General features: G+C 33.8%; 2 protein-coding genes and 1 long non-coding RNA gene across 4 annotated transcripts; 2 read left to right on the forward strand and 1 right to left on the reverse strand.

The window, feature by feature from the left end:
- Nucleotides 1-561: 561 nt before the first annotated feature.
- On the forward strand, nucleotides 562-1,365 carry LOC129002870 (uncharacterized). Its single transcript, XR_008491601.1, has 2 exons — nucleotides 562-697; nucleotides 1,255-1,365. It is a non-coding gene; the product is annotated as an uncharacterized LOC129002870 (long non-coding RNA).
- Nucleotides 1,366-3,684: 2,319 nt separating this feature from the next.
- LOC129002734 (probable cytochrome P450 6a14) lies at nucleotides 3,685-15,697 on the forward strand. 2 transcript variants are annotated; one of them, XM_054430758.1, is made up of 5 exons: nucleotides 3,685-3,822; nucleotides 7,432-8,348; nucleotides 10,377-10,598; nucleotides 11,167-11,418; nucleotides 15,242-15,697. In XM_054430758.1, the coding sequence occupies exons 2-5, from the start codon at nucleotides 7,436-7,438 to the stop codon at nucleotides 15,409-15,411; spliced, it is 1,557 nt and encodes a 518-aa protein (XP_054286733.1). In that variant the 5' UTR covers nucleotides 3,685-3,822; nucleotides 7,432-7,435; the 3' UTR covers nucleotides 15,412-15,697. The 2 variants fall into 2 exon arrangements, with proteins under 2 accessions (XP_054286733.1, XP_054286732.1); XM_054430757.1 differs by having other exon boundaries at nucleotides 3,686-3,822; nucleotides 7,435-8,348.
- Nucleotides 15,698-19,519: 3,822 nt separating this feature from the next.
- On the reverse strand, nucleotides 19,520-24,833 carry LOC129002735 (uncharacterized). Its single transcript, XM_054430759.1, has 3 exons — nucleotides 24,741-24,833; nucleotides 23,908-23,989; nucleotides 19,520-20,130 (listed from the first exon to the last, which is right to left on the reverse strand). Exons 1-3 carry the CDS (start codon nucleotides 24,765-24,767, stop codon nucleotides 19,667-19,669), a joined length of 573 nt encoding a protein of 190 aa, XP_054286734.1. The 5' UTR covers nucleotides 24,768-24,833; the 3' UTR covers nucleotides 19,520-19,666.
- Nucleotides 24,834-25,458: the final 625 nt, after the last annotated feature.

Here is a 25,458-nt window from a genome sequence, read left to right on the forward strand (position 1 = left end):
AAAATAGTGTTAGATAAAGATAAGTATACACTACCAGTAATTGTCAACCTATTTTCACATGATTATGACTGATGTATTTTTTCCGGCCGCCATCTTGGATCCGCCATTTAGAAATGTGATAAATTATTTTAAATATGAAGGGGGTGTTGTGACCCATAATTTCAAACTACTTTTTTAAGCTAAACTAAATGCCTCAATCCGTTTTTATTTATGAAATATCCCAGACAGCACGTGAGCTTGGACTAAGCTTGGTTTTTACATATTTCTGAATTGGTATGACAAACTTGGAGTTTGGAACCCACTACAAATTTAAAACAGCTTTGGTTAAGTGAACTTGTGTGAATGAGCCAAAACTAAACTTGTTTTATTTACATATATAACCTGGTTGGCCAAGTCTACAATTTAAACACCTAACCAGACCCACGACAAGCTTGTTCATGTGAGTCTAAAGTGAGCAGTGCCACATGACAAAAGAATTTTCCCTCCACCCCTACCCACCACACGCTTCTAAAACCTGTTTCTTTGTGCTGAACCACCATTTTTGTTGGATTTAGACTTCCTCACTCTCAGTTGTCAGTTCTCATTTATCTTGTTTTGGTGTTGTGAGTTACTCGTTTCGTTACTAGTTGTGAGTTTTGTTTGTGGTTTTGATACCAAGACGAAGCAAAGAAGAATTAAGGGATTACTAGCTGTAAAGGTAAGATTTACACTCCATTGATAAAAAATATACTTGTGTTGGTTAGTCTATGATGAAATAAGTAAGCTAAGTTAAGCAAACAATTAATTTCATTGCATCAAGAACCCCAGAATTTTGTTTATAGCCTAAACCTTTTGCACTTTAACCTTTGTCATACTCAGCGCTTCACTGAATCGACAACGTCTACTGCTGAACTCTACAGAACAGTGCCAAAATTTGTGTTTAACCTTAACCATTATAGTCAATGCCTTAACCTAGTCTACAGATAAAAACAGGCCAAACCATTAGTTAACGTTGTTTGTATTCAGTAGCCTTGTTGATAAGTGTAAGTTCCTTTATCACATGCTGTAATCATTATAAAAGTGAAACAGTAAGAAATAAAAGTTTGATTACAATTTTAAAAACAAGAGTAAGTTAACACCCTGTGTTTGCAACACCAACAAAAATGCCAAATAATCAAATAATTCTAATAACAAATAAAAATTATGAAAAAATATTTAAATAATAAATTTTAATAAACCAAATAATTCGTCTAATGCAATTGAATTTTTTTATAGATCTTCTGAAGCAGGCGGTGGAGTTGATGGATTCAGAAAAGAAGTTGAAGGTGAAGTGGAAGATAGTGGGCATTGTATTTATTATATTAATAAATTGTCTTGAAATGTGAATGTCGTCTTGTTTTCTAAACCCTAACAGATCATATATAACCAATATTTTTTCCAAGATCACTTAAGACTAATAAAATAGGCTTCATTTATTGATCATAAATGTTTCTTGGTAAAAAATTAATTATTTTTGTGTTTAAGAAAAAAGGTGGGCTAGCAAATGAATGGTGTGAAACAGCTTATATGTTAAATAGGTATAAATTATTTTACTATTACTATAACCTATTATAAAATTATTATTATTATCTCTGATCATGACAGTAAGTCATAAAACTTCGTACCAAGTCTGAGTGAGTCTATATGTGTGAGCTTGTTTGCCCAAGTCTAAAATGTGCTAAAACCAATTCCAATATGAGTCTAGGCCAAGTCCAATATGAGCCTACTAAAATTGGGCTTGGGTCTCCAAGTCCATAATGAGCCTGTTTAATTTATCAGTGTGAGCTTGTTTGCCCAAGTCTAAAATGTGCTAAAACCAATTCCAATATGAGTCTAGGCCAAGTCCAATATGAGCCTACTAAAATTGGGCTTGGGTCCCCAAGTCCCGAACAAGTCCATAATGAGCCTGCTTAATCTACCAGACCTGTTTTGTATCCATCATTCCAAGCTTAGAGTAGGTTTGTGACCATGAGTTCACTGTAGGTTTGGGGTTGGGACTTGGGTTGGACTTGGGGAGCCAAACCCATAACAAGTTGAACAACTGCCAACTTCGGTCTCTAAAACAAGTCAAAACCAAGCCTACAGACTTTGGTGCCTGAGTCTAAACCAGGCTTGGGGACTTGGGCCAATGGACTTGGAACAAGTTCCCAGCAAGCCCATTGTGCTGTTGGGGATTGCAACTTTTTTGTTAAAAATGTCAATATTTCAAAATCAAAATATGAAAATGAAACGTGAAATGAGATGAAGAATCAATGTCAGAAGCAGTTGAAGCGGGTTTTCCGTTGAAGTGGGTCGTGAAAAAGATGAAGATATGAATTTTGAATTGCTTTCATGTTGGTGAATTTAATATTGTGATGTAATCATGTAAATGAATACTTTTCAGAATTAAAGATATATCAAAACCTTAAATTTAACCTTTAATAATGTTACTATTTTGTACAAAATAAAATAAGGTTTCGTTTTCTACCTTTAAATCATATTTATTATGTACACCTTACACTGTGTATGGTAATATAAACAATAAGCATGCCGTTCCGCCCTGAGTTCCTAATGTCTTTCAATTTATTGGGTAATATTCAATAGTCAATGGTAATATACACTTTTTTAGTAGGCTACGAACTGATAGAGAAACTCGTAGTGTGATGGTTTCAGGTTTCATTGCATTGGCGATATATTAAATAAAAACAGCATAGTTAAAAGCATATGGCAGTCTTAGTTTTTGGCCAAAAGTATTATACTGTACTGTACTATATGCGTTGGATTTGCAATTTAAACCGCCACAAATCTTTACTGATGTAAAAAATCATACTTTGAATATTAATTGCGAAAATAGGAAAATACCTCATGTTTTTTTTACAAAATATCAGTTTCGAATGCGATTTTTGACAGTTACAAACTCAATATGGCTTTTTGGTGTAGTTAGGTAGAAACTCTTATGGGGAATAATCCAAAACGTATTCTACCTCTCTATATGGTACGGGTTTTACACAATAAAAAAGTAAAGGCTCATATTATTGTATACTTTTCCTGCCATTTTCCAAGATGGCAGACGTTGCCCAAGTGGGAAAACTTGGGTATTCTCAGAAAATGTTCTCGGACATGTGCCAAACACATTCCAGTTGGTTTCGATCGTGGTCTAATTTTGTCCATGTGAAGTCCTTTTTTCCCTTATGTTCATAGACTATAAGGATTCCAATTAATGATTAACAAGATACCGCCATAATCCCATTTTAATTTTTCTTACCTTCTCCTATTTTACTTCCTTTGGCAATGTTACAAAACTCAGTATCTACAATATAATGGCATTTAAAAATAATCAAGTCTGTGATGATGATTGGTCAGTACTATTTTGCGTTAATGCATGTGTTAACGCACATATATGAGTTAATGTGTTGTTACAAAAATTGTAACGTTTATAAATGTAATTGGTATCAAAACATGCTATATCAAAAGGAAAAAATTATAATAATTGAAAATTTGAAATATAAAGATAAAAATAACATAAAAAGTAAACATTTTCACAAATGATTTGGAGATAATAAGATTTACCTGAAGATATGCAAAAAATTGACTCTCTTTTTCATTCTGCACTCTAAATTGTTGGTTTGAGAATAATTTTTCAGTTGAAAATCTGCAAGTCACTATTACAAGGATTGGCCTGGATTGTAAGACTAAACCACAAATTACAAGTCTCTGAACAGTGACTCAGCAATTGCTGAGCATTTTGGAAGGGATAATAACAGCTGAATTACACCAGACAGTCCTGGTCTGATCTGACAACAGTCTCAGCCAGCTGTCTCCCAGGTGAGGTCATTTATATACAAGTAGAACATTATTTGTTTGCAATGGATGAATGTTGATTTAATGGGTTTTTTACGATTAATTATTATTTTTCACTGTGCCCGAATGTTTAATAACTTATGCATTACAGATTTTACGGTCGAAATGTGTTGTTGTTGTATGATATTTGTTTACATTTATTGATGTAAATTATAATCTATATAATTAATACGCTACATGAAACTTTGTCGGTTAAACTCCTCCGCCATTTCTTAAGCGATTTTATCCATTGATGTCTCATTAGAAAGAGCGTGTCGCGTAGATTTGCAAACTGGCCTTACATTTTTGAAAAAGTCCCGTGGGCTCTGCCTCAGTGGCTTTGAAAGTTCCCATGTTACCCTTATGGAGAACATAATTGTTTACATTTTGATCAGCTGTATAATTTAATTGCTATTATTTATTTTTCAATTCAACATGGGTACAATTATTGATTTTGTTGAAATTAAATATTTACTATTCATTCCTATGTAGGGCCACAATGTAAAAAATCGAGAAAGCCTGGGCAATTTGATATATTTTATCAAATAAGAAAAATGAATTGACAGGGTACTGTATTTCTTGAGCAATCATTGCAAGAACCGATTTGTTAACCATGGAAACATAGGAAAGTCATAGAACGTCCTCAAGTAGAAGAAATAGAGATTTAAAAAATAGTATATTACGTTACTAGTATTTAATATTCCTTCAAAGACTTTGGTAGAAAAAAATTAAAATCTAAATATATAAAAAGGAGAGTGTGTGTGGGTACTGCATGTCCAGCGTTTTTTCCATGACCACCCACTCCTGCCTGTTAGAAGTACATGCTATTGGGGTGCACTCCAAAGTACAATTTCCACCTTAACATTGACCTTGGTGTCTGTCCTAAGTCCTAAGGGCTTTTAAAGGTCTAAGGTGAGGTTTCTTTTTAATAAAAGTTGATTGGGTCCTAAATAACTTCTTGATAAGAGTTGTAGCCTACAATGTGTTATTAAAAGTACATACACACAGGGTGATTGATGAAAAGTGGTTTAAATAGGTCATTTGTTAGGAGTTTATTTTAAAGAGAACTTAAAATTAACAACTTCCCTTCTTTTTTTGTGTCATTTTACAAGATGCTATTTAGAATTCAAAATTATGTATTAATTGAACCATATTGAACTATTGTTTATGGTATTATGGTTATAGTAAATAATTAATCATTTCCTTGTATTTAAATTAAAAATGAATTTCGACAATAGTTAATTGAATACTAAATGGTTAATAATTCAAATAGAAAATAAACAATTATCGATCAGCTGATTATTATTCTTCAATCAGCTGGTTATCTTCTTCTTTAATGGCAAGCTTTACTGATTAGTTGTTGTAAACAGTAATACAATATCCATCGTTATGTGTAGCTTATAATGGCTGCAAATCCGAAACGGTTAGGTTTATCAAATAAATTAGGTACAGGAGTAAAAATGTCTTAACATTTTACGTGGAATCCAAAAATATCATAAAAAGGGGTGATTGTCCGCCATTTTCCAAAATTTTGAATTTTATATAGCATTTTGTAAAATGTCACTAAATAAACGATATCAGTATTCTGACACATACTTTCTCCCATAAGCTTGTCAACAATGTTTATCATGGGTAAGCGGTGAGAGTATGATATTTTATAGTTAAAAATCAGAAAAGTTGCAATAACTTTTGAACCGTAATTCTTACAGCAATGGGGTGTTGCACTATTTTTTTTTTAGAATTATAAGGACCATAACATATTAATTTTGATCAAAACCAGCTTTTCTCCAAAAATCTTTTTTTTCTGTTATTTTATGGGAAAATCCCCATTAAAAATCAAAATTTCAAAAAAATGAAAAAAACGTTTAAAATTTTAAGGAACACAACATACTAAGTTAAATCAAAACCGGCTTTTTTCTAAAACCCTATTTTTTGTTGTTTTTATGGGAAAATAACATAATTTACAATAACTTTTGAAAAGTAATTTTTATAGTCGGGCCATTTTTGAGAAAATCCAATTTTTCCGTTATTTTATGGGATTTATGGGAAAATCAACATTAAAAATCCAAATTTCGAAAAAATGAAAAAAAACCCCTGGAGATACCATGGATTAGAACCTACACACAAAATTTCATTGAAATCGGATCACAGGTGTAGTCCCTAGCTCTGTACACATCCAGACACACAGACACACAGACACACACACACACAGACATCACTTCGAAAATAACTTTTTTGGGTCCAGGGGGACCCAAAACGATATATCCACTATGAACTCAAACTCGAAAAATTTGACGATAACAATACTTTCTCCATAACTATGGTATAGGGGAGAAAATAAAAAGAAGGGAAGTTGTTCATTTAAAGTTCTCTGTAAAATAAATGCCTGAAAAGTTACCTATTGTAACACTTTAGGTAAATCACCCTGAATACGTCTAATAACACTTCAAACATTTATTAACACTTATATTGTTCACTCACAAGACGTAAATTACATATAGAAGATGGAAAGTGGTGATCGATTTCAATTGGATACTCCAATCATCATCAGACCCAATAGGCGAATGACAAAAAACTACATTAAAAAAAAAATGCTTTAGCATGGTAATTTTCTTTGGTTAAAGTTCAACGTTAAAGGAATTCTGATAGTAGTTAAATTATTAAAGAATTAGTTTTGATTGCTATTGTAGATAGAATGGATGGGAAACAATCAACTAACCAGCTTTTCTGACAAATAGTTCTATAAGCTTGTCATTCCAGTTGACTATCTTATATATAATTAAAAAGTTCGTTTGGCTCTTCTACCAGACCGATTTTCATGATTGGGTTCTCAAATTGAAGGTATGCACGCACAGATTTCACATCGAGCATTGGTGTATATTTATCTACAGTCCCACTTGGCTTATAGGTAAAGGAAATTTGCTCCCCATGTATTTCTTATGGGAGTTAAATTTGTTTTTCTTTTCCGAGTTTGTTTGGCTCTTCTACCCGACCGATTTTCATGATTGAGGTCCCAAATTGAATATGTGCATGCACAGATTTCATATCAAGCATCGGCATATATTTATCTACTGTATTGCTCGACCAAAAAACATAAATTTGATTATTTCTCAGGTATGATATTTATCTCAACACTGCGGAGCAGCATGGGTCCTCTTAATTCACTTTTACCAAGTGTGGAGTGCATAAAATATAATAAATAACTTTTTCTCAAACATAAGGGTTGGATTACTTGAATAATTTGTTTGTCATTTCATTTGAGAGGAAGAGTATATACAAGAATTACCGGTAGGATACAAGCATGTTTTTGTGGTTAACAATTACTAAAACCTAGGGGGAGTTTTGGTGTCCAATTTTCTTTCATTCCCCAGTATCCCTTTATTCAGCTCTCAACTTTAGTCAATTGTGCTACAGTGTAATGAATATAGTTGAACAACTTGCAGCAACATCATTTATTTCAACTCAAACTAGCTCCGGCTCTAACATGGAACTAGGACTTCTATAAATGTACTTCTACCAATAGTCAACAAAGAAATAGTATTTAGTTATTTAACAGAAACAAATATTTTTATTTAATAAAATATCATGTGTTAGCAGAATGGAGTGGGCGCTAGAGGGTGTTTTGATACAAGCCACGTTGATCATCGCCACAATAGCAGGTCTCTTATATTCCTACATCACTAGGAACTACAACTATTGGAAGCAGAAAGGTATTCCACATGAAGAACCTACCTTCCCCTTCGGCAACGGGCAAGATCTTGTACTAGCAAGAAAACATTTGGGTGCATTTTACGAGACATTCTACAAGAAGTTCAAGAAGAATAAGTATGGCGGAATATATGAAGTTCGAAAACCGACTTTAATCGTAACTGATCTAGACATTGTGAAACAAATCCTGACAAAGGACTTTTATCACTTCATGGACCGTCCGTTACCTCCTAAGTCTTCCCATGATTTCCTCGCCAATCATTTATTTGCCATGGAGGGAAAAGAGTGGAAAGAAATGAGAACGAAGTTGACCCCGACGTTTACCTCTGGAAGGATGAAACAGATGTTTACGCTGATAGAGAAATGCTCTGAGCAACTTAAGAAACATCTGGAACCGTTGGCTTTGAATGATGAAACAATCGATGTCAAGGATTTAACAAGTCGTTTTACCCTTGATATAATTTCCACTTGCGCTTTTGGTTTGGATGTAAACACTTTGCAAGATTCTAATGCTGACATTTTTGATATAAGTCAATTGATATTCAGGCAGTCAAAATGGAAAATGGTCAAACGATTTTTCATGTCGACATTTCCGGTTACAGCGAATGTGTTTGGTATGTCTTTGACGGACGATCGAGTAAAGGATTTTCTTTTAAAGTTAACTGAAACAACAGTAAAATACAGAGAAGAAAACAATGTGAGCAGAAATGACTTTATGGATCTTCTGATCAAAGTAAAGAACAATGCTTCTTTGGATGATGACTCTCACGCTCAAAACAAGAATCATGGGTTAAAGGAAAATGGTAAGAATTGTACTCTTGAATTTTCCATTTCTAGGGAATTTACCATATAAGGAATCTTCTATATTATTAACACGCTCCATGAAAATTTGTGCTTTTTTGTTTTAAGATTTAACCCCACATACAGTAGACTCTCTCTTATCCGGACACCTTTTAACCGGACATCGGTTTAATCGGACTACACTCGGCGGAAATTACATCTCTTTAACCGGACAATTTTTATCAGCACATCGGTTTAATCGGACTAGATCGGCAGGAAGTGGGCGGTACTGAAACGACTGTTCTCGTGGGAAAGATTTGGGACCGGTGATTACGTGTCTAAATACAATGCTCTCCTAAATTTAAGTCAAATACTTTATACAATATGCATTTAATCGGTCCGTTTTAACGAGTTTTTGGGGACGTCGGTTCAGAAAAACCGTTATCCGGACTGGCCTCGGTCCCGAGGAGTCCGGATAAGAGGGAATCTACTGTATTATATACCAAAATGTTCGTCTAGGTGTGTAGATATGCAAACTGACCTTATATTTTCAAAAAAGTCCCTTGAGATCTGCCCCAGTAGCTTTTAAAGTTCCCATGTTATGCTTGTGAAGAACATATTTGTTTAAATTATGACCAGCAAAAAATTGCTGTTACTATATTTTAGTTAAGGAAAACGTGTGCTACAAACATTTACTGACTTTATTGAAATGAAATATTTACTATTTTAATTTTCGTTGGCGTAACTATTACAATGGAAAAAAGCGATAAAGCTTGGACAATTTTATATACTAAATAGAAAACTTAATTAACACTCTGCTGCATTTCTTCAGCAATCATTGAAAGAGCCGATTTGCAAACTATGGAAACATAGAACAATCACAGAACACCACCAAGTTGAAGAAATAGAAATAATGTTGCTTTTTTTTAATTTATAATAGTTATTATGGACAACCTAATGCGGCTATGAGTGGGAAACTTTTGTAGAAAACACTAAAAAACAAGATCAGCTTTTGAAAAATGATAAGATATTTACATGAAATAAATGTTGGTTAATGGTTATATCGAACTGTTATGTAGGCCTACATCGTGAGTATTTCCATAATCTTTGAGTCGACTCTTTTAAAGTCATCGGAAATTATGACTGTTATTCGTTTTAAAATAACGCCTGTAATACTTCGCAATCGCTCGAAATCGAGCAACAGGTACACTAGTAGGCTATAAACGTACTCATGGTAAGACCTGGACCTGGGACCGATTTACTTTTTCATTTTGAGGACTTCGACCGTTGAAATTCATATTCATATCGCTGTTGTCTATAAAAATAACTACCTTGGAATGACAAGGCTTTAACATTTTTTAAGAAATTGAGATATTTTTACAAATAAATTCCTTTTACTGAGATCTATAAACAAAACTTACTTTTATCACAAAATAACAGATGCTAAACAGCTTACTTTACTTTTACTAATTTATTATTTTGAGTTGACAAGGTTGTAACTACATTGTGTCCTTTTTACTCTGTGTCCGTTAGCACAATAACTTGAGCAAAAATGATTAAATTTGGGACCAATTGGTTAACTATATGTTTATTCAAACAAGTTCACAAATTAGCATGATCGGACTTTGGGAATGGGGATTTATGAGGTAAAAATTGGGTATTCCCATTTTTTACCTTAAATCACAAAATTTTGCAATTTTTTTCCAAACCATTTGGTAGAGCTTTAGAAACAAATAATTAAGTGTATTGAAGTGTTTTTATGTGCTTAATGGTAAAGGAGAATATTCACAAGAAAGTGTAAATTTAAAATTCCCCTGCATTTTTTTATATAAAAGTCAACTGTTTTCACCTCATTCATTCCCCTTCATCTACCCTATTGCACCCTGTTATGTATTTTCCAATCCTTTTAATGCCAAAGTATTGAGTAACTGAGTGAAGTATTCAGATGATCTATTGAAAACTTGTTCTACTTCATAAAATATCTTGATTCAAAGCTAAATTATTGAAACCTTCCTCAAATGCAATATTACAGGACAAATGTTTTGTTTTAGCATTAACACTGAAAGAAATGGCTGCTCAAGCATTTGTGTTCTTTGCTGCTGGGTTTGAAACAGCTTCTTCTACAACCACGTTCGTGTTGTACGAGCTTGCACGCAATCCAGACTTGCAGGAGAAGTTGAGACGGGAAATTGACGAAGTTCTGGAGAATCACAACGGAAAAATTACCTACCAAGCAATCCAGGAGATGAACTACATGGAACAAGTGCTAAATGGTAAGATACAGATTCTGGATCTCGTTATTCATGCTCAAAATTGTTTTTTTTTTATTCATGCTTACAATTATTGTGAATAAGTCGGTTATATTGTCATAACAATTTTATCTACTTGGATTAATGGATCATCTTTTGACGCAAGAGGTAGATTTTATGAATAATCCCAGTAAAAAAGATGAATATATTTTGAATAACACTGTAGTTTTTAACCATATTAAAAATATTTGGAAATCAGCAAACCACTGAAATATTGATTAGAAGACAAAAACTTTCCCGCTCCGGACCATAAACAATAAATTAGATATTTTCCCATTGTTTTATCGTGCATTTTGCATTACAAAAATAGTACTATTTCTAATGTAAAATATATCTGTCAAGCAATAAGCTCATTTGTTCCTTCTACAAAGATTCAAGATAACACAATAATATTTTATTTTTATTTCTTCTTTGATTCCAAAACAATATATTGACAACTAAAACAAAAGAGATTTGATCATTCTTTACCATAATACTTAAGCGTGAAATCAATTTAAAGAGGAATCAATTTAAAATTTAAAATCTGTTTCAGAAACATTGCGTATGTATGCATCAGTTCCAGCTTTGATCCGCAAGTGCACTGAGCCGTATAAAATACCAGACAAAAACGTAACTCTGGATCTCAATGTAAAAGTTGTAATTCCAAGCTATGCTATTCATCATGACCCAGATATTTACCCAGAACCATTCAAATTCGACCCAGAAAGATTTAGTGAAGTAAATATCAGAAGTAGACACAATTACTCCTTCCTACCTTTTGGCGAAGGTCCACGAGTGTGTATTGGTGAGTAAGAGAATTAATTAATACTTAAAAAATAATTGTATAACCTCTTAATTAGTTTTACACCTTATGTTTTTTTACGTAGGGATTCACGATTTAATTATTTACAGGGTGCAAAATATAAGCAGAAATATGTTACATAGGTTGACAATTTTGATTCAACATCATCAGATTTATATTAAAAATCTTTCTCGGATTATTTTATTCATTCCTATAGCAGTAGAGTAAGATGTATTTAAAAATTGGTTGGATTTTGCTTGTACAAAATCAGGATGTTAGTACAATGGCCATGACCTTGGTAGGCTGTTATTATAGTGATTATCTGGGTTCGGTTACTTCAGCTTGCAAGGAAGGAACAGAAACATGTTGACCTTGACACAACGTTTCTGTTCTATTTTTGTCTTGCAGTTGATGAGGTTTTAGTACTGTTTTAATTTTATTCTGTTTTCAATTGATAGCTGCAACTTTCTAAACAATGCTCAATGTATCAGCATGGATAACACCTAAAACATACTTCGGCCCTTAGTGGATTTCTCATTTTGGATCAGCCAACAATATAAACAACTCAGTTATATAAATCGTAGTTAGCATAGTTATCGTAGTTATTTACATCGTTGCGATCAGCTGCGTGTAGACAGATTTATTGTTCTGTACGGTCCACTGTTGACGTCGCGTTTTGTTTATAATTTGCTTCTTGTTATTTCGGTAATTTAAAACCTCGTCAAACCAAATAAAATGATCTAATCATAAAAAATAACTCGTCTCCTAGTTAATTAAACTAGCTGTTATCCATTCTATTTGTCTATGCCGTTACCCACGGGCCTCAACTCGTTTGACTTCATAAGTATTAATAAAACTATTGATTTGGTTAAGAAGCTGAAATGAACAAAACAGAATACAGTAATAAAAACAAATAATTACACCTGATTTTAATAAGGTAATAAATGCAGATACCTTATAAAAAGTTCCCACACTCCAGACTGCTCGCATTTACTACTTCCTTCACCACTTCCTACGTCACGGACCTGTTTCCCTCCCATCCCATAGCATTTTAGGATTGCACATACCTTAATCTTTTGTCATAAACAGTTCCCACACTCCGGCCATCTCGCCTGTACTACTTCCTTCATCACTTCCTACATCACGGGCCTGTTTTCCTCCCTTCCCATAGCATTTTAGGATTGCAGATACCTTAATCTGTCGTCATAAAACAGTTCCAGTAAAATATGTTAGAGGTTAACAGTAAGAAAGGACCATGAGGTCCTAAGTTCGCCTCAATTAAGAAGGATTTTCATTTCATTTCATAAAAAGTTCTCACACTCCGAACTGCTCGCCTTTACAACTTCCTTCACCACTTCCTACGTCACGTACCTGTTTCCCTCCCTCCCCTTAGCATTATTGGATTGCAAATACCTTAATCTATTGGTCATAAACAGATTCCACACTCCGAACAACTCGCCTTTACTACTTCCTTCACCACTTACTACGTCACGGACCTGTTTCCCTCCCTTTCCATAGCATTTTAGAATTGCAGATACCTTAATCTAATCGTCATAAACAGTTCTCACACTCCGGACTGCTCGCCTTTACAACTTCCTTCACCACTCCCCACGTCACGTACCTGTTTCCCTCCCTTCCCTTAGCATTATTGGATTGCAGATACCTTAATCTAATCGTCATAAACAATTGCCATAATCCGGTCAGCTCGCCTTGACTACTTCCTTCACCACTTCCTACGTCACGGACCTGTTTCCCTCCCTTCCATTAGCATTATTGGATTGCAAATACCTTAATCTATTGGTCATAAACAGACCTCACACTCCTAACAACTCGCCTTTACTATTTCCTTCACCACTTACTACGTCAGTGACCTATTTTCCTCCTTTTCCATAGCGTTTTAGAATTTTATTGCAGACACCTTAATCCAATCGTCATAAACAATTGCCACACTCCGGGCAGCTCCCCTTGGCTACTTCCTTCACCACTTCCTGCGTCACGGACCTGTTTTCCTCCCTTCCCATAGCATCATAGGATTGCAAATATAATGGTCATAAACAGATTCCACACCCCGAACAGCTCGCATTTACTACTTACTTCACCACTTCGGCACTTCCTACGTCGTAGACCTGTTTTCTTCCCTTCCAATAGCATTTTAGGATTGAAGATACCTTAATTTAATCGTCATAAACAGTCCCCACACTCCACGACTGCTCATCTTTACTACTTACTTCCTTTACCACTTCCTACGTCACGGACCTCAAGCTAGTGTCATCATTTGATTATATTTATGATCAATACCATTTCTGTTCCAATATCTGTGGAATAATGCTATCAGCTTTTTCTTTATCTACTGCATTCAAAAGTCAACAGCTGATCATGTCTTTGTTTATTTGTCAAATACTGCTTCCATAAGGATTACATTGAAACTTTGAGACCCAGTGGGGCGGATTCCTGAGAGACTTTTTTAACGCCATATAGATGTTGGCACTCACCGGTATGGTCTTTATCACCATGCAAAATTTGAAAACGATTGATTCAGCCGTCTAGAAGGAGTTTGCGTATTACGAAATGCATAAGAGTCGACGTATAAGAGCTTCGCTCGCTCCGCTCAACAAACAAATAAGAACAGCTGAGGTATTTTTTACAAAAGGTATATGGAAAGTTCCCTATAGAAAAGAGTTGCGACATTAAAGGGCAATTTATGAAATAATGGATAGTTTTGTGCAAGGTTTCTCGTCATGAAGAAAATTTTAAATATGGTTTATGGGGGTGTGACTTTTCTCAGATTGAAGGTCCACGAGTTTTCTCAAAAGTTCATTGGTACTTTGGGATTTATATATGGATTTAACCAAACAGTAAAGCACAAAAATCATGAAATTAACCGTAAAACAATAGTAACCAAATTTTGTCAACCCTATTAACGATCAGTGTCACCAACATAAACTAGACACAAAAACGAGCTTCAAAATTTACAGTGGGATGAGATGTTTACTTGGTATCAGTCACCACTTTCAAAACACATTTCTCTCTGATTCATAGAAGTTGAAAACAAATTTTAATATAAGATTATCTATGTTGTTGTTGTCTGTAGTTCTTGAGTAGATAAGATGTTTGTGTCACCCTATAAATTTTGTCAGCTTGTGTGACATCTTCAGGGGGTCTTCTTTATTTATCTTCTTACCACTAACTCTAGGCTTATAGTATATATATATATATATATATTTACAAAAATATTTAAAGTTGCGCTGTCACTAATATCATGGTCTGATTGATCCGTCTCCAGACATGGCAGAAAGAGAACTGCAAATTCATCCATAGTCATCAGCCGTAAATGTTTAAGCTTGACTTTATATTAGTACCACCAGCAAAACATGGATTTTGTTGTTCAAAACTCGGAACTACTCCGGGTCCAGCAAGGCTCCACTAGAAAAACAGGACAGGCTGCAGGATCCAAGACGTCACACTTGTGGATAGATTCACTATCATATCCCATATGTTTTAGGTAAATAAGCTGGCTGTTAACTCTGGCAACTTTAGTACACCTATCCACCACTGTGACGTAGTGTTGCACTGCCCGTGCTGCAGCATGGTATGTTTTTCTAGTGTGGCCTTGGGCCTAGCTGTCCTTGATCGAATATCAGCTTATAATAAATGGCCCTATTTAAAGTATTGACTGATCTTAGTCAGATAAAAAAGCTACACAGATCGTCACACTCCATTCTACAGCCACTTTTCACTGATATTCAGCTTCAAATTTGCTTCTTGGTGTGTGGATTTATGATAATGATACTAGGAGTTAGTTTTTTAACTAGAACTTGTTTTACAGGTATGAGATTTGGCAAGATGCAGGTGAAGGCTGGATTGAGTACGATAATATCTAACTATGAGTTGAGCATTACACCAGAAACTCCCATACCCTTGGAGATAACTCCTAACAGTATAGTGACCGCTTCTGTCAAACCAATCAAGTTGAGGTTCTCCAAGAGATCATCATAGTGTGCCAATGGGGCAACTTAGTGTGAAAGTGTTTTGTAAAAGTGCTCTTCGATTATCTGAAGTACTAGAACCGATGTTTCTAAAAACTGTGATAAAGAACAATTTACAACTAAAGCAGAACCTTTTGATCCTATAGAACTCAACCTTCCATCCCAATGTTGAAGTTGGTTACAAAGACTATTAAAAAAACTGTACATTAAATATTATCCGGTTATTGTACAGGAGAAAAGAAAACTGTTGTAGTTCGCTTGTTTATGGATATCTTTTGATAAATATTTGACAATTATTTGTTTCATCCAACACTATCAACATTTAAAAAAAACCCCTTTTCTCTTATCTGTAGAGCCAAAGTAAGTATTAATTCTAACGTTTTTAAAAGGTTGAATATGACTATTTATAGAAAACTTTGAGTTAAAATCCAATAAGACAATTGAAATTTACTTAGTCTGCAGGTTTGGTATTAGTGTTGATATTTTGATAAAAACCCATTAAATGAAAAAAATCTGATTTTTACAAGAAAAAAGCTCTTCTCATTTCAATTAAAATTTAATATGTAACAGTCCTTTTTAACCTCAAAAGTTAGCCGATATCAGCAATCTAACACATTTCCTACTATTACCTTGCTAACAACCCTTATCATGAATAAGCAGTGGTAGTACAATAGTACAATGTGCAAGCAATTTCAATAATTTTTAATCATATTTTTTATAGTATTGGGAGTTGTCCCATTTTATTTAGTGTTACAAGAATCTTAAAAATATATATTAAGTCAAAAAGTTGTTTTAATCTAAATTTGATTTCTGTACTTACATGTTACACCTATGATCAGGGTTTCAGAAAATTTGGCATTCCATTTCTACTCCAGTTCTTTTTTTCACTGTCGATCTTGGACTCATGTATGTTTAAAATTTTTTTAAAATTAATTTGGTCTGTTTGCGGTTTTCCTATCCTGAGCCAAATAAAACCAAGATCAGTGAAAGGTAAAACATGGTAAATCTATTCCTTTCTACCAGTCCTATTGCCTTATTCGTCCTGCCTGACTGTTATGTGAGGAGCATAAAAATATATTTAATTTTTAGCTTTTTTATTTTCATCCCTATACAGGGAATAAGCTATTACCATTGACTATGATAGTCAATGCTATATCAGGTAATAAAAGTATATGATCCTCCATTATATCAGGTAAGTTAAAAGTTCAGGTTTTTTATTTTAAAATATTTGGTTTTACAATACCTTTATCAGTTCCAAATGTAACCTTCATCAACGTGTTACATGTTTCGGCGAGCTGCCATTGTCAAACACTTTAATACAATACAATGGCAGCTCGCCGAAACATGTAACACTTGACGAAGGTTACATTTGGAACTGATAAAGATATTGTAAAACCAAATATTTTATATATTACAGTTCCGGGGCTACAACAATGATTTTTTTTATTTTAGATCATCAAAACATAGAATTTCCCAATTAATTTCTCTCGAATCCCATTTTTTAGAGCTTACAAACTAATAATGTAGTAACTTGAAGTGTTTTTTTAAGATTATTCATTTGAAAGAATATTTCAAAAAACTGTAAATGTAAAACTCTGCAGGTAAGCTGTGGCAGGAGTATTTGTTTTTCCAACATGTGTAATCTTTAATCCAGTCCTCCAATAATAATACTCAAATTATTTGATTATAAAGTTAATTCTATTCTATATTATTAATACGCTACATGAAACATTGTGAACAATAAGGCTTTTTTGTTTTAAGATTTAACCCCACATATTACATACCAAAATGTTTGTCTAGGTTAGTAGATTTGCAAACTGTCCTTACATTTTTGTAAATGTCCCTTGGGCTCTGCCCAGTGGCCTTTAATGTTCCCATGATATCCTTATGAAGAACATATGTTTTACATTATGATCAGCTGGATAATTTAATTGCTGTAAATATTTTAGTTGTAAGGAAGTGTGCTACAAACTGGTAATTGGTTGAAATGAAATATTTACTATTTGAATTTGGGTTGGCGTAAATATTACAATGGAAAAAAGCGAGAAAACAATAATTTACTGAGCAATCATTGAAAGAGCAGATTTGTAAACTATGGAAACATATGAATAGAACACCACCAAGAAGAATAAATAAAAATTAATGAGTTTTTTTTATATTTATGATTGTTATTATGGACAACCTAATACAGGTATGAGTGGGAAACATTTGTATAAAACACTATGGGGTAATAGTTTATTCCCTACCATGAGACCTAGGTAATAACTTATTCCCTATGGGAAATTCGCTAAAAATCATTCCTTCTTGGAAACTGTTTAGTTTTATTTCATTAATTTTAACCAACCCATTTACCCAAACTTTATAGCAAGATTGTAGAACTGTTATTTTATTACTCTGTTTTCTCCTCCATTTTCTTGAGGCTCCTGTCAATGTGTAAATGAGACTTTACATTATACACACAGATTATTGATCTGTTCCCCTCGAGCCTAGCAGCCTCTGTGAGAAAATGTTTGACTAGAGGGACCACATAAGTTTGCAGTTGAGGGAGGAGCCTATTTACCATATGGGTTTGAATACTAGAGTCTAAACCTTCGCTAAATCATCACGATGTTGTCCCCTGGCGCTGCGGAGTGGGGGAAATGATTCTCCCTCCCTCCACCTCCCCTCTAGACGGCGTCCAAACAAGCCCGCGTTGTTTTACATGCATATCATATACCTAAGCTGCAGTTTTTAAATAAGTTAAAAAATGAATATTTATAAAATTAAACTGTCATAAACTAACCTAACCAAACAAACATGCTGATTATATAAAAAATATATAAAATAATAATCGAATGAAGGTTTACTAATCGAAAAAAATAGTTATGTTCATAAAATAAAATTATAAATGCCTTGAATTCAATTTTAGAATTTATTAATTATAAAATTAAATTGTCATAACCTAACCAAACCAACCAAACTTGCTGATAATGAAAAATCGAACAAGGTTTACTAATAGAAAAAAAATAGTTCTAAAATTATAATAGCTCAAATTGAATTTTATAATGTTTTAATTAACAAATTAAACTGTCATAACCTAACCAAACTTGCTGATAATGCAAAAATCTTAGACAAAAAGTTAGTGCTACCGAGAGGATTCGAACCTGGTACCTCCTGATCCTCAGCCCGGCACGTTATCCATTAGACCACCGAGGCCGGTGGCTATAAATCGTATCGTTGCGGTAATGGTGTTCCCTCAGCCAATAGAATGCTTTGCTTCCCCCACTCCGCAGCGCCAGGGGACAACATCGTAATGATTTAGCGAAGGTTTAGACTCTAGTGGGTTTGAATGAACCAATGAGAACCATGCGGTGTTGCGAAATCTAATAATACCAGCTGATTTAAAAATATTGCTTAGTATATTTTATTAGTGCGATGTGGCAACGTTGCACTAGCCTTTTCTTGTGATTGGCTGCCACCAACCAATCACAACCCAACTGACAACCCAATCACGGGACCTTACGTGGTCCCGACTCTAGTAGTTTATTGTTGCTAATTAAATTGTATTTGTTGTTTTACAATGTTTTGTATGGTTAAATTGTTATACAAGATATTTAATGTAAAACTATGTTTATGCCTGTAAGGAGAAGGTAAACATGCATTATTACAATGTGTCTCACATACTATGTTTTTCAATGTTATGATTAATGCTAAAATTAAATTTGGTGCAAGTGTTTTTGTAACACTTAAATGAATCTCGAGGACTCTGCTCCACGTGCTTTGTAGCAATTATGTATGGGCCATTTTTAGCTAATAATAGCCTAATTGTTCAACATAAATATTGATAACTAGCCTACAATGAATCAAGGATATTTGCCTTGTTCATATATTTTTTAGCTTTACAGCTACCAGGACTTGAAATAAATAAATTAGCTTGTTGAAATGAAGCAGTGCGACCTTTTTTATACAACGATACACTTGTTTATACAATAAATTGTTAACCATTATTATTAGTAAAAGTAGCCGTATTTTTGAAAATAGTTGGTACATAATTGTAAAATTATTTGTAGGCTACACACCCTGTTGGAGAGCTCGTTTAAGACTACTAATCAAAACTTATTATCATTGTGCGCGCAAACCTTACTTGTAGTATATAGGGTACAGGATAGGATTAACCATGGATTATTATACTTGATAGCAATTATTTATTCCCTCTTTAATCAATAAATAAAAAACTATATTTAATGTTTGCTTCAATTCATCTGAGTGAGGTTGTGGCTGTCATCTTAAGGATCGAATCGTGTGAATTCATTTGCATCTTTCACATCACAGTTTTCCGCTGAGGTGATTTCCCAAACCCAGTCCCTTATATACGAATTACGATCTCCACGTATTTGTACTGCCTGGGTTGTAAATATGTCACGCTTCTCAATCACCCAAGCAACACAATTTGTCTTTGATGTAATATATTTTACAACCACTCTGTCACATGACTCTGCAGTTACGTTATACAAGACAAATTTGCTAGCAGAGAATTTTGATGTAGTAAACTTTGCTAGTAGCCGGTATTCAACGTATAAAGATATAATATGTTCACCTTCTTGATCCCTGGAACCTGTCACGATGAGATAAGTTTTATATTTACATTTTGTTTCCAGGTCGCTGGTAAATTTACTTTGGCTTCGAGGTTCGCTCATTCGGTCCCAAAGGTTTAGTTGGTCTTTAACGCCCATCAAACCCGTCAAGAAAGCTGAAAACAGACATCGTGTTAGAACTACTTACTACTTAGGTTAATAGTATACTCCATTATAGTACCACAAGTAGTGGACTGAGCACGGTAATGACATGAAGCCTTGTAACAGGTCTTTTGAGATAACCAATGAACTACACGTGATATAAAAATAAAACACAATCATTAATCTTCTATATATATATATTATAATTTCTAAAGTGCTTTTATTTGTCGGTAGACCATAACTTCCTTATTTCTTCACAAATTTTCACACTAAAAAGAACTCTATTATCAAGTTGATGATTATCAGTTCTTCAAACTGACTAAGAAGGAATTTTCCATAAAAGTTACCTTTGCCATGACTTAAAGTAAGGCACATGGACACTGGACAGACGCTGAAGAAGGAAGGATTGAACGTGCCAGACCCCATATTTAAAAAAATCAGTTTTTGTGGCTTTGTCAAGGGTGTGCTTTATCAGAGAAAAATCATGTTTTTTTTTAAAACAAAGCCATCAACACAAAAATCGTATATGGCCATATTATCAATTCAAACATAGTGTTCAAAGAGGTCCTGTAAACATTTAAAATCGTAAATAACTGAACATTATATTTTGAAAAAGTTAATCATCCAAAATAAAAATCTCATCTATTCCTGAAGTAAGAACCCATACCTAAATCAACGATGCACTTACTACGCAGTATTAACTGTATGTTTTGTACTTCAATAATAAGTGGAATTTGAGAAGGATGCAGTGTGAATGCTTCGCACGAGTCGGCCAGTACATTTAGAAAATAGTTTTTTTTTTAATGCAACGAAATATGATTGCGCATTAGAAATAACTATTTCCGTCATAATTCAGCAAAAATAACCGGTTTTTATACATTAGTTGCGGGTCTAAAGTGGCATTTTTAATCTCTAGGGAGTGAATTTTTATTTGTGTATCTAAAAACACTACACTATCTTATTTTCAAGCGTACACTATTAGGTAACCTTTTGTTGGGCGGCAAAAGTGAGTAAATGCAGCAATTAGTTACTTTTCGTGCTATTATCAGTGCAAGGAAGCCAACTTTGTCAGGTAACTGTGAGAAATAGTTATTTTCCTACAGATTGTGGGGCTTCCTTGCACAGATAAAGCCTTACTTTGGCACCTTACTTTCCACACTAGATTACCGGTGTGAAACTCAGACCATGTTTATCTTCGTTATTGATAAACCTAAAGCATTCCGGCCGGTTTATTTCTCCTTCTCAAAATGTCTCGCTGTACATGCAACACAGGTCATTGATAGAGGGCCAATTGAGAACGAAAAGTCGTTTTGTTATCGGTTGTTGTCGGTAGTGTTAGGAGGCATGTGTAACCTAATAGTTGAGATTGTCCAGGGTCAGGTGCTGACTCTGTTGAGTAAGCCTATTACGCGCCACTGTTCTGTAGAGTGTAGCTGCGGTCGTTATCACGATTACACCTCCTGTCTATGTTTCGTTGTCGTCGCGTCGGAGGCATTTAAAAGAAAAAAACAACAAATAAACAAATTATAGCTACACAAAACAACGATAAATGCACAAATTTAAGTTAAAATCATGCTAACACGATCCGTTATAGCTACACAAAACAACACAAATTTAAGATATAACCATTCTAACACGATCCGTCTTGGGGGTTATGTTTACAAAAAACTCAAATAGTAAATAAATGTACTCAATGCGTTTCATTGAATTGAAAAATAAATAACAGCAATTAAATTACACAGCTGATCATAATGTAAACAATTATGTTCTTCATAAGGATAACATGGGAACTTTCAAAGCCACTGGGGCAGAGCCCAAGGGACTTTTTCAAAAATGTAAGGCCAGTTTGCAAATCTACGCAACACGCTCTTTCCGATGAGACGTCAATGGATAAAATCGGTTAAGAAATGGCGGAGGAGTTCAACCGACAAAGTTTCATGTAGCGTATTAATTATATAGATTATATATTGGAGATATTGGCAATTAATAATGATATGTATAAATAAATTTAAATGTTCAACAAGGCTAATAATTTTTTTTTTCACTAGCGCTTTTAGAAACTAGGTTTCCATTGTCAGGCTGTGTTTACAGTACAAAAAGTAAATATTTACTTATTAATAAATTAATTTTAAACACAATTAAAACAGATGATGTAAAGGATATTGGAAAAATATATAACAAATAATATTAGACAAAATTATACTTTGAATTTTGGATATGTTACAGTGTTGTTCTTGATGTAATTATTTTCAGTAATTCCGAGTATATAATTAGGCCGTATTTATTATTTAACAAATAATTTAGGTCTGTTTTTTCTCTATAAAATAAAATTCCCACGCATTAGGATATTGAGGTTTTATATATATTTTTTTTAAGTTTAAGGCTTTCCAAATTGAAAATATGTCCTGAATTAATACTGTGGCTAGCAAGGGCTGACTTTTCAGGTCTTCTGTAATTTGCATGAGCTTGGTGTTCTTTGAATCTGGTTTGGATTTTTCTTTTTGTTTGGCCGATGTATTTCATATTACAATCATTACAATTTATTCATAAATTCCAGACATGTCAAATTTTAATGGGTTTTTTTAGGATTGCCTAATTTTGATTTAAGTAGGTTAATTAGTCTGAAAGTAAAATTTCGTGTTAAATTCTGTCACAAAAAAAAAATGATTATCTATTGGCCTTGTTGAAGATTTAAATTTAGTTATACATTTCATAAAAGATTAAATTTTAAAAGATGATGATATAACATTTCTTAAAGGACATTAAAAATTATTCAAATACTAATATGAGTCAAGTAAATAAAAAGAATGTAAGGTATTAAATGATTATATGAAATTTACAAAATAAGTAAAATGCAATGGCGATTTGAAACACAATCCCATACACTAACAGGGTGGCTAGTGACCTGGAAAACCTGGAAATGTCAGGGAATATTAAATATCTGGAAAAGTCAGGGAATTTTGTCATAAGTCAGAGAAAATTGTAAAATGTTAAAAATAATTTGAATAATTGTTAGGAAAGCTCGATCTGGTGAGAGTACGTATACCGTGTGGGTGAAAACTAAGAAATATGTCTGTACAATTAAATTTTGTCTTTTTGTACAAATTAAATTTTGTTATAAACTGTGTATCATCTTATCAATCTCAGTTTAATTTTATTAAGGCAAGTTGCAAGTTTGAATATAAGCTAGCCTGTATCTATAGATTTTATGTATTTTTTCATGCAAACAAACATAAGATATTCTTCAGATACAGATTAGTCCTCTGAAGAATTAGTTAGTATTAAAATTGTAATTTTGAATTTGTTGATCAGGGAAATTTAAAAAAAATCATGGAATTGTCAGGGAAAAGTCAGGGAATTTTTCAATGTGATTTCACTAGCCACCCTGAAAGTATTTACATCCTGAGTTCGATTGAAAAAATATTGATTCAAATAAGTAATTGAGTTGAATATCGAATAGTCTTAAATATATACAGCATGAATAAATTGATTTATGTACAGCTAATGAACACTCAGAGACGGTTGACTTAAGTAGCCACTCGTATCGGCGCGGCGCCTGGGTGTGACTAGGACTGCTGTGATCTGTGGGTCTGGACGTGATGTCAGCGAATCCTCTGTGGCTCTGTCATGAAATGACGGGGGTCAAGGGTGAAAGGTGGTTTGGACAAGAGTTCAAAGGATACAAAGGACGGAAATTGAGACATTATATCCAGACATTTTAGTTTGGTATCAAATTCGGGTTTAGTCAAATAATTTGGCTCAGACAAAAGAAACGAACCCAGGGTACTTACCTGCCTCAAAATCGTCCGGGTAATTGGAGAGGTTGATTGCTTCGATTAGCAAAGTTTTGCATTGTACAACGCAGAAGAAAACCTGAAAATGTATTTCAATAAGCCAAACTAAACACATCCTTATTTAATAGACACAACCTACACGCAACAGATGTATAAGACCCCAGTGGATTTTTGTGTTGCAAGGTTTCTGATGCTAGGCCCCATCATCAAACTAAGGTGGACTTAGCCTACATGCAAGTAGTGAGCACGAAACTCTTCCAAATACCTTCTTCATATTAACATGAAGAAGGTGAAAGGACCCGTATTATGTTTTCTGATGAAAATTACTGAATAACTGTTGCGTGAATTAGTCTCAATTAGTCAATTAGTAGTTTAATTAGTCTTGCTTCGAAATGCAAAACTCTTGGCTTGTCCGAAGACATATTCAAATACTAACCATGCTCTTAACTTATTACAAACGTTGTAACAATTCAATATTTTCACTGATATTTTCCATAGAATAATTTAATTTTCACCATATGTTTTCTTTTTATCTATATGTCAATCCATCTCCTTTTTTTCAATATAATAATTGTCCAAGCAGACCAATAGGTAATTGATTCAAATGTAATATGGGAAACTTTTAAATAACCGAATTATATGTAAATATAAATGTATTTTATGGCATTTTATGCAAATAGGTAAAGAAGTTGGCAGTAAACCTTTAAGGTTATAACACTTTAAGACTTTAAACAATCTAAGGTAATACGCTTGCATAAAAAAACGCATGGTAGGACGTAGGTTTTATAAGTATACTAAACAAATCTTCCAATAATGCGAAGACAACTTACCAATGAAAACAGTAAGAACTCGTTCATCTTGAAATCATGTGTTTCTGGTGTGGAATCTGGAATGGGACAGCGGTTTTATACTGTCAAAACATCTGTCACAACAAATTTACCATGTTATTAACTACACTAGGGGCCACAAGTCTGCAGTAGGCGGCAGCCAATAGCAAGACTGGACTAGCGCGACGTTGCAACATCACCCGTTCACTAATTTTCGACAGTCGACACTAATTAAGATATACTAAATAATATTTTCAAATCAGCAGATTTAGTAGATTTGGCAACAACGCGCGGTCCTCATTGGCTCCTTCCAAGTCACGTGGTAAATGAATAGGCTCCTCCCTCAACTGCAGACTCTCGTGGATCGTAATTACGTTAATACATGATTAAACTGCCACATGTGGATAGTTTATTTGTGAATGTCAACAAATTACGACCTTCGAATCCGCAATTATAAAATATTAATAGTATTAAGTATTAATATTTCAATAATTGGGTTGCAAAGCTATCGTTAGATTCAGTTGGAGCTCCAGATACTGGGTATAAAATTATGTTGGATTGCTGGATATCCCAATGTTGACTATACACTCGGTGACGAACTCTATTACAATCCTTGACAATTACACTGAAATTTCAAAAAATAAACCATAATCTTATGTTGCTCCTGAAAATTTCTGCTTTAAAGTTTGTTTAAGCTAATAAACTATAAATCATGGCATTA

Source organism: Macrosteles quadrilineatus, unplaced genomic scaffold, assembly GCF_028750875.1.
Source record: "Macrosteles quadrilineatus isolate MER2022 unplaced genomic scaffold, UCM_ALF_1.0 Scaffold_9__3_contigs__length_116548681, whole genome shotgun sequence".
Taxonomy (NCBI): Eukaryota; Metazoa; Arthropoda; class Insecta; order Hemiptera; family Cicadellidae; genus Macrosteles; species Macrosteles quadrilineatus.

Bases quoted from the DNA above. Each gene is read 5' to 3' on its own strand.
- LOC129002734 (XM_054430758.1), top strand. From the start codon at position 7,436: ATGGAGTGGGCGCTAGAGGGTGTTTTGATACAAGCCACGTTGATCATC. The intron at 8,349-10,376 runs GTAAGAATTGTA...GTTTTGTTTTAG, and splicing joins TCATGGGTTAAAGGAAAATG to CATTAACACTGAAAGAAATG. The intron at 11,419-15,241 runs GTGAGTAAGAGA...CTTGTTTTACAG, and splicing joins AGGTCCACGAGTGTGTATTG to GTATGAGATTTGGCAAGATG.
- LOC129002735 (XM_054430759.1), bottom strand. From the start codon at position 24,767: ATGAACGAGTTCTTACTGTTTTCATTG. The intron at 23,990-24,740 runs GTAAGTTGTCTT...ATACATTTTCAG, and splicing joins AGTTCTTACTGTTTTCATTG to GTTTTCTTCTGCGTTGTACA. The intron at 20,131-23,907 runs GTAAGTACCCTG...GTCTGTTTTCAG, and splicing joins CCCGGACGATTTTGAGGCAG to CTTTCTTGACGGGTTTGATG.